At 48.2% G+C, this 13,817-nt stretch overlaps 1 protein-coding gene across 3 annotated transcripts in view; it reads left to right on the top strand.

The window, feature by feature from the left end:
* Nucleotides 1-9,810, top strand: part of ANTXR2 (ANTXR cell adhesion molecule 2) — a 111,699-nt gene extending 101,889 nt beyond the window's left edge. For all 3 annotated transcript variants that reach the window (XM_087736875.1, XM_087736874.1, XM_087736873.1), the window contains one exon: nucleotides 7,921-9,810. In XM_087736875.1, coding sequence (XP_087593001.1) covers nucleotides 7,921-7,959 — 39 coding nt within the window. In that variant the 3' untranslated portion in view covers nucleotides 7,960-9,810. The remainder of the gene's footprint in view (nucleotides 1-7,920) is intronic.
* Nucleotides 9,811-13,817: the final 4,007 nt, after the last annotated feature.

Genomic DNA, 13,817 nt, shown 5'->3' with positions numbered 1-13,817 from the left:
TGACAACTTGGAATGGCGTTGCTTTACATAAAATAAACATGCTGGTAGCAACACGCATCTGCAGGCAGGAGGTTTGAGCACCGAGAGCTTCGCAACGGAGCACACAGGTTTCTGTTAGCAGAAGCGCAAAGCCAATTCCTAAGTCTTACCATGTTCTGAGCTTCTCGGGTCTCTGAGACGAGGGATTACCTGATCGCCAGAACAGAGAGATGTCAGTTTAAATCTCTGAGCGCTGCTTAGGCCTGCACAGGACACGGGTGCATTAGCAACCCCTCTCCAAAGTAAACGTATAAATCAGCTATCTTAAAAAAAAAAATACATAAACGTAACTTCAGTTGTATGCTCCAGCTTGTCAACGGATATTTACGAGGTGAGCGTAATATTATAACGGTTATAGCAGTGAAATACATCCCGAGCGGGGGAGCTAGTAAAGAGGCGCACGGATGTTAATGCCAGTAGAATTTTAATGCCCAGGAGATGGGGGCAAGGTGACACTAGCTCTAGTTAGCGTTGCTTTTGCTGGTTACAGCGAGGGAAGCTCACTGATGGCCCTTTCTGAAGGCTGAAAGCCAGCGGGGTTTGGCTCCCGAGCGCGACGCAAGCTGCTCTCTTGTTGCACTCCGTGGTACCAGGCTCTGCCGGGGGGAAGCAGTGGGATTTTTCCAGTAAGGAAAGAGCCACCGCTGTTCAGCTCTTGTTAGAGGACTTTGAGGAAGGTGCTGCCAGCGTTGGCGTCTCAGCGCCTAGTTTGAATCCCTGCCGGTTTTATTCCTTTAAAAGGCCCTTTTATTGTCACAACTGCACATCGGTGGGTAGGAGTTCATTATCCCCGGTAAGCTCTGTGCTGGGAGTTAATGATTCTAAAGAGGTTTGGAACGCTGGAAATTGCCTGTTCTCGCGCATTAGCAAAGAAGAAAAGGTTTACACAGTCCTGTCCTTCCTGTCGGGAAGAACCCGACGCTCTCAACTTCGATTCCTTACGGGGAGGCAACCTGCCGTCTGGGCCACAGCTAAATAAGCGTAAGAAGAAATGGCATCAGGTAGAGCAGGTTCTCGCCTGCTGATCCAAACTGCACCAGCAGTCTCGGCAGACTGTCGTGAGAGCTGTCGCGAGAAGACAGCTTCCTGGGGAGCGACAAAGCCGGGCTAACAGGGATGCACCGATCACAGAGATGAAAGATGCTCTGATAATGCTGTGAAGACAGAGCCAACCTAAATGACTTCGCTAAATATGCGTCTCGGGAGTGACATTATTCTAAAGCCCTCTCCTTCCTCACAGCTATGCGGGCACCGATCAATTGGGCTGGAGGGCACGGAGCTCACGTGTGCCATATAAATGACAAATCCCAGAAGGGTACCTTCTCTTTATGGGGACACTGCAGCTGGGGGTAGAAGCACACGATCCTCAGCTCCTGCTGGTATGGCAGCAACAGACAGCGGAGGATCTTGGTCCTCTAAGGCCCAAATGAGCCAATCTTCTACGCCGTTGTATGTTACGGGGGGTAATACAACTGTTGTGGACAAAACAGAGCTATAAGTGCTCCTCTGGAAGACGCAGTGGTTTTTATCAGTCCTGAACTGGATGCTGAACAACTCAGCAGCGTACAGGGAACCTTCTCCTATATATACAGTTACTCAGCATGTTAAAGAAACGAAGTCATACGCAAGGACAAGGTATGGTTGAGCGACAAAGCGCTTGAGACCGGACGGTGCAGCACAGGCTGGGTGACTGGATATCACCACATCCCATCTCCACCCTCCTTGATTTTACAGACTGCCTCATCTTCCCTTTCTGAATTACCGAAGAATACCACAAGCGAGGCCAAACATACCGAAGGAGACAGCAGCCAGAAAGAGGGGGTTGCAGGTGGTACCTTAAAAGCTACCTCCTGAGACCCATGACTGCCCAGCGGCAGGCAGCTACTTAAACGCTACGCGAATAACTTGAAGTCCTGGTCTGAGTTGAGGAACTCTGTCCCTTCAACTCTCCGTGTCAAACGGGTTACAGTTCGCAGGTAGCCCGAGCCTGTCAGCTCAGTAGCATTTGGAGGAAGGCTGCGACGAAGGATCCACAGCCTCAAAGGAGATCACGTCTCACCGGGACCCTTGAGACAGCATCCAGAAGCTGACGCTGGGTTCAAGGTTTTATATAGAGAACCTGACTTCCTTTAACTGCATCCTTTTAGGCCATTACACAACACGATAAAGGAGAGCAAACCAGAAAACTTAAAGCATTTGTTATCCAACCCATGATTAAATACTCATTTTGGAAAAGTCCTGTCCATGCAGCGAGGCCCTTCGGTTCAGAAGGTATTGATTAGCGTGGTATTTCACATGCGAGGACAGAAGCCTATCGCGCAGGAAAAGAAAGAGGAACAGTTCTGCTGCCAAATTTCAGCTTCAGCGGTAGTACTGCGAGGACCGCTGTCGCTGTTTCGGCAAACCCAGTCCACGTTTGAGATGCCAAGAACAGAGCCCATGGATCCGTATCTCTGTATTTGTCTCTCCTTTGCATATATGTCATATATTAAAAAAGATGCTTCTCAAAAAGCTCTAGGCACTCCAGATGGCACTTAATAATAGAAAAAGTTATACTCTGACATGACTGAAGGCAATAAACGTCTCCCCAGCCGAGCAGGCAGCTATGGCATGGGCAGGCGGCTCCCCCCAGCCCGTGCCCACCCTGCAGGGCCATCCCACCAGTACTGGGACGCGGGGGAAGGGGACGGGGAAGAGTACGGGGCTTCTGCGTTCATCTCAACAAACACCATGCACACCACTCCTGCGACGGCCAGGTATCATCCTGCTACTCGTTTTAAATCTACTATTAGGCCTTTGTTGCCTTTCATCTGTTTCAGTTTGGAAAGATCTAGCACAATTTATTAGTCATCTCCAGGAGAGCGCTGCCGCTCATTCTCATCCCTGCACATTCTGAAACTCTTTTTGCTGAGCCGTGTGTCTTCTGGCTGTGTCACTCGAGGGGAGGGAAAAAAAACCACCTCAATAGGCAGTTTTAAATGGCTGACCAGGACATAAAGTTTTATGGCAGTAGATGTTTGCAGCTTGTAACCAGAAGAGCAGAAAGTCTGTACTTCAGTTTGGAAAAAAACACAGCAGAGAAGCAAAACCTAATTTACTCTCTAGATGACACAGGAGGTACACGGCGAATATTTGTACAGTGCTTCGGACAGGGCAGGCCGGCTCCGGCTGTGCGGGCGGCCGGCTCGGCTCCAGAGGAGCCGGTGCAGTTTCCCCCACCGCCTCCACGGAAGAGCCCAGCGTTGGGGTATGGATCGTTGGAAGGCGGCGCACGTTTGCTCACACGTGCACACGTGCAGATTAAAAGTGCTTTTCACACCTGTCCCGCCAACATCCACAGCCGGGTTCCAGGCTTGTATCAGAGCGTGTCCAAAGGGCATCCTCCTCCCCGGGCCCGGGGCACCGCTCCAGCGGGGCTCTACAGGCTCACAGAAGGTCACACCGGAGGAGGAAAGCTGCTGTTTCTGCAGGCACCTCCTCCGGCCTTTTGTCTGGGGGCACTGCCATGCGAGGCTCTAGTCCGCACTTCAGCGCGAGCATCCGCTTCCCCTGCAAGGACTTGATCTTGGCTGGCCCCTAGCTTAAACTCAGTGCGATATTGTTGTGGTTTAACCCCAACCATTTAAGAAATGGCTTTGATGGAATATAAAAGTATTCCTTCTTAGGTAAAAACCCTTGCTGCAGATCTCCTTCCTCTTTCTTTTTTTTTTTTTACCTGCCATATTCTTCTCCTGCAGTACCTGCGGTGCATCTTTGAGAGCTAAGGGTGGTGTTTTTTCTACTGAATCTGGTGCACGGAGACTCCCGTATTCCACACAAAGACCACAGAATGCTTGCATAACTCATTTTTTAATTACTCTAGTCCTAAACCGCTAATTTAGTTCAATTTTATACTGACTACATGTTGGTACTGTTAAGGTTTATGATCCAGTGATTTACAAGGCATGATACATCTGATTTCAAATTGGTTGTATTGATTGTTTAATTGAGTACGGGGACAGGCGTGTACCATTAATTCACCAAACTGGTGGATCACGGCAAGGCTGCTAGGACGGCAATTCGCTGGCGCAATCAGTTACGTAGAACAAGCGTGTTTTAACCGTGAAGGCCAAAACCAGACCGATGAGTCTGCTGCTTGGTAAATCGTGCTTCTATTTCAGTAAATAGTCCTTTCTGTAAAGTTCAGATTTATCGGAAGAAAAATTTAATGTTCTGCTGCTGAAAGCTGGTCTTAATGATGAAACAGATATCACTACATAGGAAGTTTTGAATTTATTTAGAGGAACGACTTAAAAAAGCATCTATGTTTTTCTCACAACCAACTTGCACGAAGACAGCGACATCGGTTACATCGCATACAGAGCGGTTTTCTAGCTGATGAAAACCTACAGCTGATACTGGTTTGATGTGGAGTGATAAATCCTTAACAACTGAAAATGAGTCTTCTGCCTCCTTCAGTTTGCCCACCTAGACCGTGAATGGTTTAAAATCGCACTTAAACTACTTGGCGTGTGTTTGTTATGACCTGTTATTGTCCGATACTGACAGTGTTTTGATAGCCGCTATTTGCAGGTGCTCTGAGATCCTCCAGTTAATGGCGTTCTGTCTGCCTGGCAGATGGGCTGCGCCATCAGGGCCTGCCTGACCAAACAGCTCCGGCTTTCTCTCCCTGCTCCCCGATGAGTCCTCGGGTGAGGAGGCTGGGGGCAGAGACCATGGGAGATGAGCGGGGAACCCGTCATTGCTCACTGAGACATCTCCTCTGTCCCTGCCATGTCTGCAACCACGCGTTCGGGAAGGCAAAACCCTCTACGCCAGCATTTAGGGGAACGAGTTACATACCTGAAACAAACCGTGGCAAAGAGACCGGGAGAGAGGCTTGACGATGTACATGTATCTATTTTTGCTAAGAAATAACAACACGAAAGGTATAGATGGTAACTGTGCAAGCGAAACTTAAATTGCAAGCACGGTGAGAGCTTAAAGCCCTTTCCGTTGGCTTGAAAGCTACTTCTTAATGCGTTTCATGTGTAGGTATGGTGAAGCCAGGCACCTTGTCACATCCCATTACCCGAAGGTAAAAGCTGCTCTCTGCTACGCTGGCGTGCAGTATTTGCTGTTCCATTAACGACACTACAGTGTTCCTGACCTTCTCGTTAATTAGCACTTTCAGGGTATTTTCCAACATCCCCATTTCAGCTCTGTCCTCTGCGAGGATCCCGTTGTACACAAAAAATGGCTTCTTGCGCGGAAGGCTTTGTTTCAATTTGAAATCTCTCTTCCTCCCGTTTTCTTAAATAAGAAAAGCTAGTCCGAGTTGCCCGCACAGCAATTCACAGAAGTTATAGCACTATCTGATCATACATCAAATACACTCACTAACTTAATGCCTACGGGTAAGTTCAGAGTGGAAGTGACTCTACCTCAGGTAGAAAGGGAAAAAAAGAAGTATCCCAGGAGCGTCTTCCAAAAACCTTCTAACCCTTACTAGAGGCTGGCAGAGAAGACGTGCTCAGAACAAAACAGAACATCTTTTTCTTAATTCTAGTGAAAGCTATGCCCTGTAACTCCTAAGCTATCACCTCTAAGTTTTATTTTAAGGCTTGACAAACTCCAGTGTTATTTTGGAACAGGTTTGTGTTCCCTTTCCTCCACAGTTCCCCCCGTTATATTGTTGTAAAACCCCCGACCGCTCACGGTCAGCCTTCAGAAGGCAACGGACACTGCAGAACTGGGGGCCGTTGTGAGCAGGCAGCCGGGCAGGGGAGCAGGGCCCAGCACGTCAGACCCGGCCTGGCCCCTTGTCCGGAGCGGCCGGGACGGAGCAGGGGGAGCAGCTCGGACCGCGGAGCCGGCGCCGCTGCCGCGCCTCGCGGTGGCTTTGCAGCGACAGTTACAGTCGTGCTACCTGGTAGGGTCCCAGCCAAGGCAGAGATGGAAACCCCTGCTGCCTTCGCTGACAAGAGCTCGAGGCAGAAGTTCTACCTGATTTTCGACACACAGCTCTTCAACTGGAAATCCTTCCTAGGGCCCCAGAACTCCGTCTTCCCCGGAACTAAGGGGCGAGTTAAACCCCTTCAGCGCCACTCGTTATAGAGGTCACTAATGCCATGGTGCAGCCAAAACCACACGCGGCCCCTCTTAGCGCACTGCACTTACTGACTGCATGCGGTCGGACCTTGAAGAACTTCTTTTTGATTCCAGTGATTATTTCAGACCTCGGGTAAAGCACGGAGCCACTAAAACGCCTTCTAACTGCAAACTGAATGCAAACACCAAAGTGAATAATAGTCAAATCGTTTGCCCAACATTCATATAAATTCACGCACCGGTAACTATCTTGAGAGAACACCGAGCAAGCTACAAACAAAAGCAGAAATTTTGTATCGATGGGTAAATTGTAATATTAATTACATCAGGTAGGAACTACTGCAGTTCCCCCTTAACCTGTTTGCTGCTCATGTTTTGCAGAGCCTTGTTTTTCCACTGTGGCATTCACTTGGATGTAAACATCCTTGCTGTCAGTGTTTATCTGACATTAGCTCTGCCGTCAGAAGTGCTCGAGCTCCACAGCGTTTCTAGATTTTATGCTCCAGAAATACTTTGCTTCTACCACAGAATTCATTTTCATCTGCTGAATTCAAAAACCCAACAACAAACAAAACACACAAATGGAAGGCGCGTAAAGATGCCCAGGCCTATTGTACTTGGCACTCCTGGTTGATCTCTGCATCTCTTCTACATTTATAATACAGATGGTAGCAGCTAGAAGTTACTACGATTACTGCACCCACCTATTCATCACTTTTGTACTTATTATACAGTTGACAGAAGTCGAATTATGAGAAGAGCATTAGGGGGAAAAAAAAAAAAATCCCTTGATCAGAACCGTGCCCCTTTCGTGCCCGGCCAGGGCGGGCGCAGCCGAGGCTTGCTCAAGTAATGGCAAATAATGCCGTGGGCAATCACCCTGTTAACCAGTAAAATAAATAAATGAAAGGAATATGAAACCCAGCCCTGATTTCATTTGATAGCTCCATTATCTCCTAGGTTTAAGAAGAAAGCAGTAATTTTCCCCCAACCACGCATCTTGAAAAAAAAAAAAAAAGGATTCAAAGCGTAAGCGCAGCTGCCTATTCCAAAACTAGCACAGTTTACTTGGCATCATCTTTTACAGTTCTCTTACGAACTGCTTCCTAGACAGGGCAATTTCCACGCCCTCAAGTAGGAACTGAAGGGGACAGGGACAAGAAAACGCGCTCAGCTTTTTTTCATTCAGCTCCACCAAAAGCTGTTGAGATTAATCTGGGCCCATCTACGGCAGAATGGTATTTACTCGGGTACGACGGCAAGAGAAACCACTTCTCCTTTTGGTGCACAGCGATTTTAAAGCGCATAAGAACAGAGTTTATAGATGCAGAGCTCGGGTTATTGCTAACAAAATACAGTTTCAAATCAGCAGCAGCTCTGCTAACTCACAGTCACATCTATCGGCGCTGCACGGCGCGAGGAGCTGGCTTGGGGGAGATCCGTGGGGAGCGTCTGCCTTTGCCAGATCGCCCTTTACCACCTCGAGATAGGTGTGAGGTTGCTCACTACGGTTACCGACAATTTGTAAATTATCCTCACAAAAGACCTGAGAGTGTTCAGAATGTGTCTTCTGTGTCATCGCTGCTTTCCTAACATCATACATTTGTAAGTCAAATGTAGTGCCTCACCCTGGGTAATTTCCATTAATTCTTAAAAGGTTTTTCATGGGTATGTTATTTTCACAAACATCTGAATTTAAATTACAGCCGCCTTCTAGCATCTAATATGCAGCATTCGAAAATCTCGGTTGCATTTATTACTGCACCACTAACAGCCTCTCTCCCCCCCCAGGGCCGATGTATCAACTTCACCCGGGTTCCATCTCAGTAGAGGAGGAGAAGAGGATGCCAGGAGGAACGACAGCCACATTGCCACTTTTCAACCAAGCAGAGAGAACCAAGCACTTCCTCGCCTTTCTTGGACCATCTTCAAGCCCGAACTCAGAGGGTTTCTGCATGCCCCGCTCCCGGGAGCCAGCACTGCCGTACCGAGCTCCTGCGTTTCACCCCAGTGCGCTGATACTCCGTGATTTGCAGCAGTGACAAGAGGAGAAGCATTGACTTGCATGCCTATGCTTTTATAGGACACAAAAGGGAGAACACAGATACCAAAGATGATAATGTTTTTCTATTTTTGTTATTGTACGTTTTTTTTAAGGACTACACATTCTCAGGACGTAATGTGCTTTTAGCGGAGATGCAAAGTTTCTCAGATGCAGAGACGGCACGTGTTATCTAAGCAGGGACTACTAGCCAAAGGCGGAGGACAAAAATTCCCACCAGGCTAAGCAAGCGCAAGAGCTGAGTGCCTTACAGCGACGTCAGCTCACAAACCCCTTGCGAGCCTCCCACCGCATCGTGCCTTACGGGAACCTTCGGACTGGAAATCTTGTCATTCTAACACTGAAAAGTGCACACGCATGACAAAATGTAGACACGATGCCTCAAGGTATTGGTAGCAAGCAAGACTTTGCCCTTTAGTTTTTGAAGACACCTTTCTTTCATTATGCACCCGGGACAGGAAGAAAATTAATAGAGCGTTATTCCACGGGAAGACAGCCTGTAACCAGAGATCTTGAGCGGAGTTTGAGGGACTGATGCTTCAAGACCTTGACACTGTGGCTGGTGGTTTTTTCCCCTTTCCTGCATTCAGAGTTCAGTAGCGCATAAAACATCATCATCTATAAACATACCTAGCAGTCGTAGGCTTATGTATTTTTTTTTTAGATTAAAAAAAGCAGTAGCCACTAAGCTGGTATCTCAGGGTTTTTCCACCCCACCCCCCCAAATCTCCAAGGGCTCTTCAGCGTCACAAGCCAGCAACTCTCTTTGCATGAGAATTTCAAAGTTTAATTAATATAATTAAAGGCAACAGCAAGCAGCAGCCTGTGAAGATTTTGCTCATCTTTTTTATGCCTTTTGACATTGAATGACCTATTACTGTATGTGCATTACTCAGTTTCCGAGGGGGCACCGAGCACTGGTTAAGATTCAGCAGCGGAAAAAGACCTCCTTCCATCAATTTAGAAATTAAATTTACGGGAGCGCCGGCCATCACAAAACATTGACAATGTATGTATTATAATTTTTTAGAAAAACCAGTGTCGTGTCACGTCGACGATGCCAAATTATGTTAGCGTGAGCGGAAACACTGTGGGGGAGGAAGGAGGGAGCAGCTGAAGAAAAAGGCTCAAATGATCCAGTCACTTTCGATACTGTACTTCAGATGCAAAATGGATATTCGAGTCGAAACCTGACAAAGCGCGCCCGCTTTGATGGGAACCGGTATAGACAATGACCAGTGGCTGGGTCAGTGGGATGTCTCTCTGCGAGCAGGGAGGCTTATCAAATGACACTAAAAATAAGTTCAACAACCATCACGTTGGAGGGGAAAAGGCGAACATTTCACATTCGGTGGGCACGAGTGTGCGCGAGATGGAAAGAGCGAAAGATGCGAAGCATCCCGGTCTAATTATCTCCTTTGTGCTCTTCGTTGGAATTGCGAGGGACATAAATAATTCTCTTGGTCGATGTCCAAATTCGTGGCACTGCCCAAAGAAGCCTTTACATATATCCGCTCGCTTACGTCTTTTGCTTGAGTTTATTTATGTCACTGGTAGCCTCATCATCAACCGCCATGTGTGCACATTAGACTATAAATAAAATGATTATCTAAGTTTCAGTGATTATTTCCTTCTTTTCCTCCCCTCTAGACTCCCATCCTCTTCACAGCTTACACCTTCATTTTGCCAGCTACACGGTCACCCTCGACACCGGCTTCCACGGACAGCCCGCCGTCCTGCGGCCCCGCGTGGCGCGGCGAGAAAGCCCGCCACAGCCTAACGCAGGGGCTCCCGACCCTTCCACAGCTACCGAGGACCTGTCAGACGCCGGCTCGCGCAGCACGTGGCATCGGCCACGCAAACAGCACAATAAAGTGCCGCAGAGGCGGCTTGTCGCTCCCGTACCTCGCGAAATCGCAGCTTCGACACCGCTGGCCGTTGGCTGGGGGTGTTTTAGCCCAGTCGCGTACAAAAGGCTGCTTTTATCCATGAAGCCCAACCACCAGCGAGTCTTGGGCTTAATTCAAGCCACTGACTAAACCTCTGTGTACTCTCTGGCTTAACTCGAGATGAACCAAAACTAGGTAGGTTTGCTAGGACACAGGTGAGGTTCTGTACCACTCCTCAAGACACTGAGGCGGTACAGGCAGAAACACCGATCTCATCGGACACCCAGTTAAAATCCACTCTGCTCCGTTTTACTTATTCTTCCTCCGTTTTTAATGTAAACGCGACACTTCTTTTGAGATGCGGCTGGAATTGTCAGCTTGCATTTTGAGCAGCGCGCTGCGTAACAGGAAAGCAGGCAGATGAAGAGGATTTTTTCCCTCGCGTGTTATCTGCTGTCTCTCAAAGACTGCTTGTAACAAATAGAGCCACAGAAACAGAAATCCATTAATAATCTTTTGTCCTCTCTAGCTGTCTACCCATATTCATTAAAAATGGTGGAAGGCGCAATTTTTCACAGAGCGGCTGATACCAAGCAAAAACGTATTTCAGGTATCTACGCTGATTTTCCCTTCTAATTGGCATGATATTACAGTATGTTACACTTTTCATTTAGCTGAAGATAATACCCTAAGAGTTTCATTATTACACAGTGTGGAATATCTGTCACAAATAATTTGGGGGGCAAGAAGCATAGGGTAATAATACTTTAAAATCCACTGATTCAAAATGACACAAAGTAAGACTTCCCTGGCACGAGAGCTCAAAATGCTTGAGAAAACCACGGTCGGGAGGGTTAAGCGAGTACGTCCCTTGCGCCGTGTCAAACCTTGGGTATCACCTTACAGAAAGCCCACGTCCCGATAACGTTGCTGGTGTCCATTTTAGCCTGCGCAAGAAAAGTTAACAGTCTCTTGAAAAATTAAATGAGCGTAAGAGTGATCCAGAAAAGATTCTACTTAGAAGTACGTATAAACTCCACAGTCTGAAACCGTTCTTTAACAAGGTGCCTGCCCTTATTCCAGTATCTTATTTCCCTATCAAAAAGATCCTCGAAATACAGATGACGCAGCGACTACAGGCATTGGTTGTGTAACCCTTCACATGTTAAACTAGTTTAGGAAACCTCTGATCTCTCGAAAAACGACGGGAGAAAGAGCGTCTCATCCGACAAGTTCCCCTTCCCAGGAAGGCGCAGTTCTCCAGGGACGCGCGCTCCGGGTTTCCGTTCGGCACAAGGTGAGGGGCTGCTGCCACGGCCCGGCGAGCGGAGCCAAAGACGGCCGCTCCCGGCGAGCCTCCCAGGCCTACCCGCCTGCCCCGGGTGCTGCGCTGCGGCGCGCGTCCTGCAGCCGGTGCTCGGGGCGCTGGTTTGCTCTCTGGAGGCTTGCCCCGGAAAACAGCACGCTTGGGGTTTTATGTCGTAAGCGTGAAGATTAACACAGAGCCAAGAAAAGAAAAAAAACCTAAAACCCTGTTGCGTGGCAAGTGACACGTGCCCGGAGAGGTGACAATAAGACCAATCTTCTCCTGAGTGGCGTGTTATTTCACTTACCTGCAAATGCCTCGTGTTGCACGGACACTGAGCGTTCATTTGCTTCGTTCCAGCGGAACTACAAGTTCTGCCTCGGTACCAGCTCTGTAACCGGGACAGACCTTGCTCAGAAACACAGGGCGCTGACAACGTACTGCGGATGGACGACATGAGACTAATCATGGGGAAGCAAGTATCAGTTCCAGGGGACAAGAAATAAAACCTAAATGGATTCTCAGCCAGACGCCACCAGCTACACTGAAACCTGTTTCAGATGCAGCACAACCGAGCAGAAAAAACGCAAACGTTAGGAAAAGGGAAAGTTGGGGGTTTCACTGTCTTTATGCTCTTTTCCCTGCTAATCCGAGATGCTGCGAACGCGGTTCTCGGGCAAGCCGTTCAAACAGCACTGGGTCTGCAGGAGACGTAAACAGCACCCTATAATTATCTCTCCATTTTTAAGAGATTTATTGATGCTCCTTTGATTGATCACGCTGAGAAACAGAACGCATACCTCGCCACGTACGAGAGCATCACCAGCGAGACAAGCACATCAGTGAAAATGTTTTTTTCTCAAGACCCATGTACAAGATGCACAGGAACACCGCCAGGCAGTCCTTGAGGAGCTCCTGTCACGACCGAGACAAAGCAGGATTTATAGGAACAGGACGCATCGTTGTGGACAACAGGATATCCTAGATATAACAAGGCTGGTTTTATTTTATACATTTTGATAATAGCAGAAATTAATTGGATGGAGTTAATAGGAAATAAAAATGAAAATGAATTTTTCAGTGTTCCCTTTCAGTTGTTTTTTAATTTAACAAGAACTACGGCTTTCATCAACCATTAATCCAGTGGGCTTAAAACAAAGGAGCCGGGTCAGGCTGCTCCAAGGGGAGAGGGAAGGGAACTCTCGAGTGCCGGGACGCAGGCTCCTTCCGAGTCACGAGCACCGCGGGAGAGCCCGGGCTGGCGCTGCAAATCCGCGCTGGTGGTTTTCCTGCAGCGAATTACCGTGCCTCATCTCTCCTCTCCCAACCGTCCTCAACGCGGCATCGCGACTCTCTGTTTTACATACTGATGTTTACTTAACGTCATCAGGTGAAAATGCTCTAACACGCCCGCGTTGTGGGTGCAATCTTAACTCCTGTGTCTGGTAGGTTTGGTTGTTTGTTTTTTTTTTTTTTTTTTTTTTTTTTAAAGGCAAAAGATAACGTTATTTTTTAACCATCTCAGTACACGGTACCTCATGCGAATCATGTTTACATCTCTTCCCCATGATTTTGATCGACTCTGAATACACAGTTATCCAGCCTCTTCAAGATTTGTGCTGACACAAGACTGCACTGTTCATTGTTTTCACTTTTAAGCACGTCCTTACCATTCAAATCATGTTGACGAAATCAAGGGGGAGGAAAAAAAAAAGGTGAAAGCCACAAGCAGGGTAGGTTTTACCTTTTGCTTTTCCTCCTGCACATGGAAAGGGACTGGGGAGTTTTGTGTTCTGTCACTTTAGACGAAACCTCCCTCTCCAGCTGCGGGAGAACTCTCTCTCTTATTCCTCACAATTGAGGCTGCAGGGAAGGGTGAAGAAACCGAGGGCTATCCGTTAGTTTTTTTCCAGGTGGGGAAAACACACATTTTATCCTATGGTTATTGACTTCTGCCTCTTGACTAAAATAACACTGGGCTGCTGCAGAACAGTTTTCTGTTTTCTAGCTCACTGGGAAGCAGCGAAGGTGCCGTCACCATCTGTCTTGAGATTTTAGCTCACTGGAACTTCTCACTCGCAAGAGGAGCCTCTGAGGAGAATTTCGGAACTAAAATCGGCAGCGTTGGAGGCAGGGCCCGACTCTGACCGCTCCCGCCTCCCGCGCGCCGCTGCATGTCTGCCGTCTCCTACGAAGCCGTAAGGCGCCCCGGGACGCTCTGCGGTACGCACGGGCCTCCCGCTCAGCAGCTAGTCCAGACGTACTAATCCTGCAGAAGCACTACTGACTTTTTTCTCCATCCTACGGCCGCCGTGGCTTGGGATCTCCCAAGAGGCGACACAAGGAGTTGGGAGAAAGAAGGCGAGGTAACCATAACTTGACCTCGATGCGCAGTAGCTGTCTTCAGATGTGAGCGCACAAGCCGGGGCGC

The sequence above is a fragment of the Nipponia nippon genome, unplaced genomic scaffold (assembly GCF_047370975.1).
Source record: "Nipponia nippon isolate SJK-2023a ecotype South Korea unplaced genomic scaffold, ASM4737097v1 scaffold_6, whole genome shotgun sequence".
Classification (NCBI taxonomy): domain Eukaryota; kingdom Metazoa; phylum Chordata; class Aves; order Pelecaniformes; family Threskiornithidae; genus Nipponia; species Nipponia nippon.
This window is presented reverse-complemented; position numbering and strand designations above follow the sequence as displayed.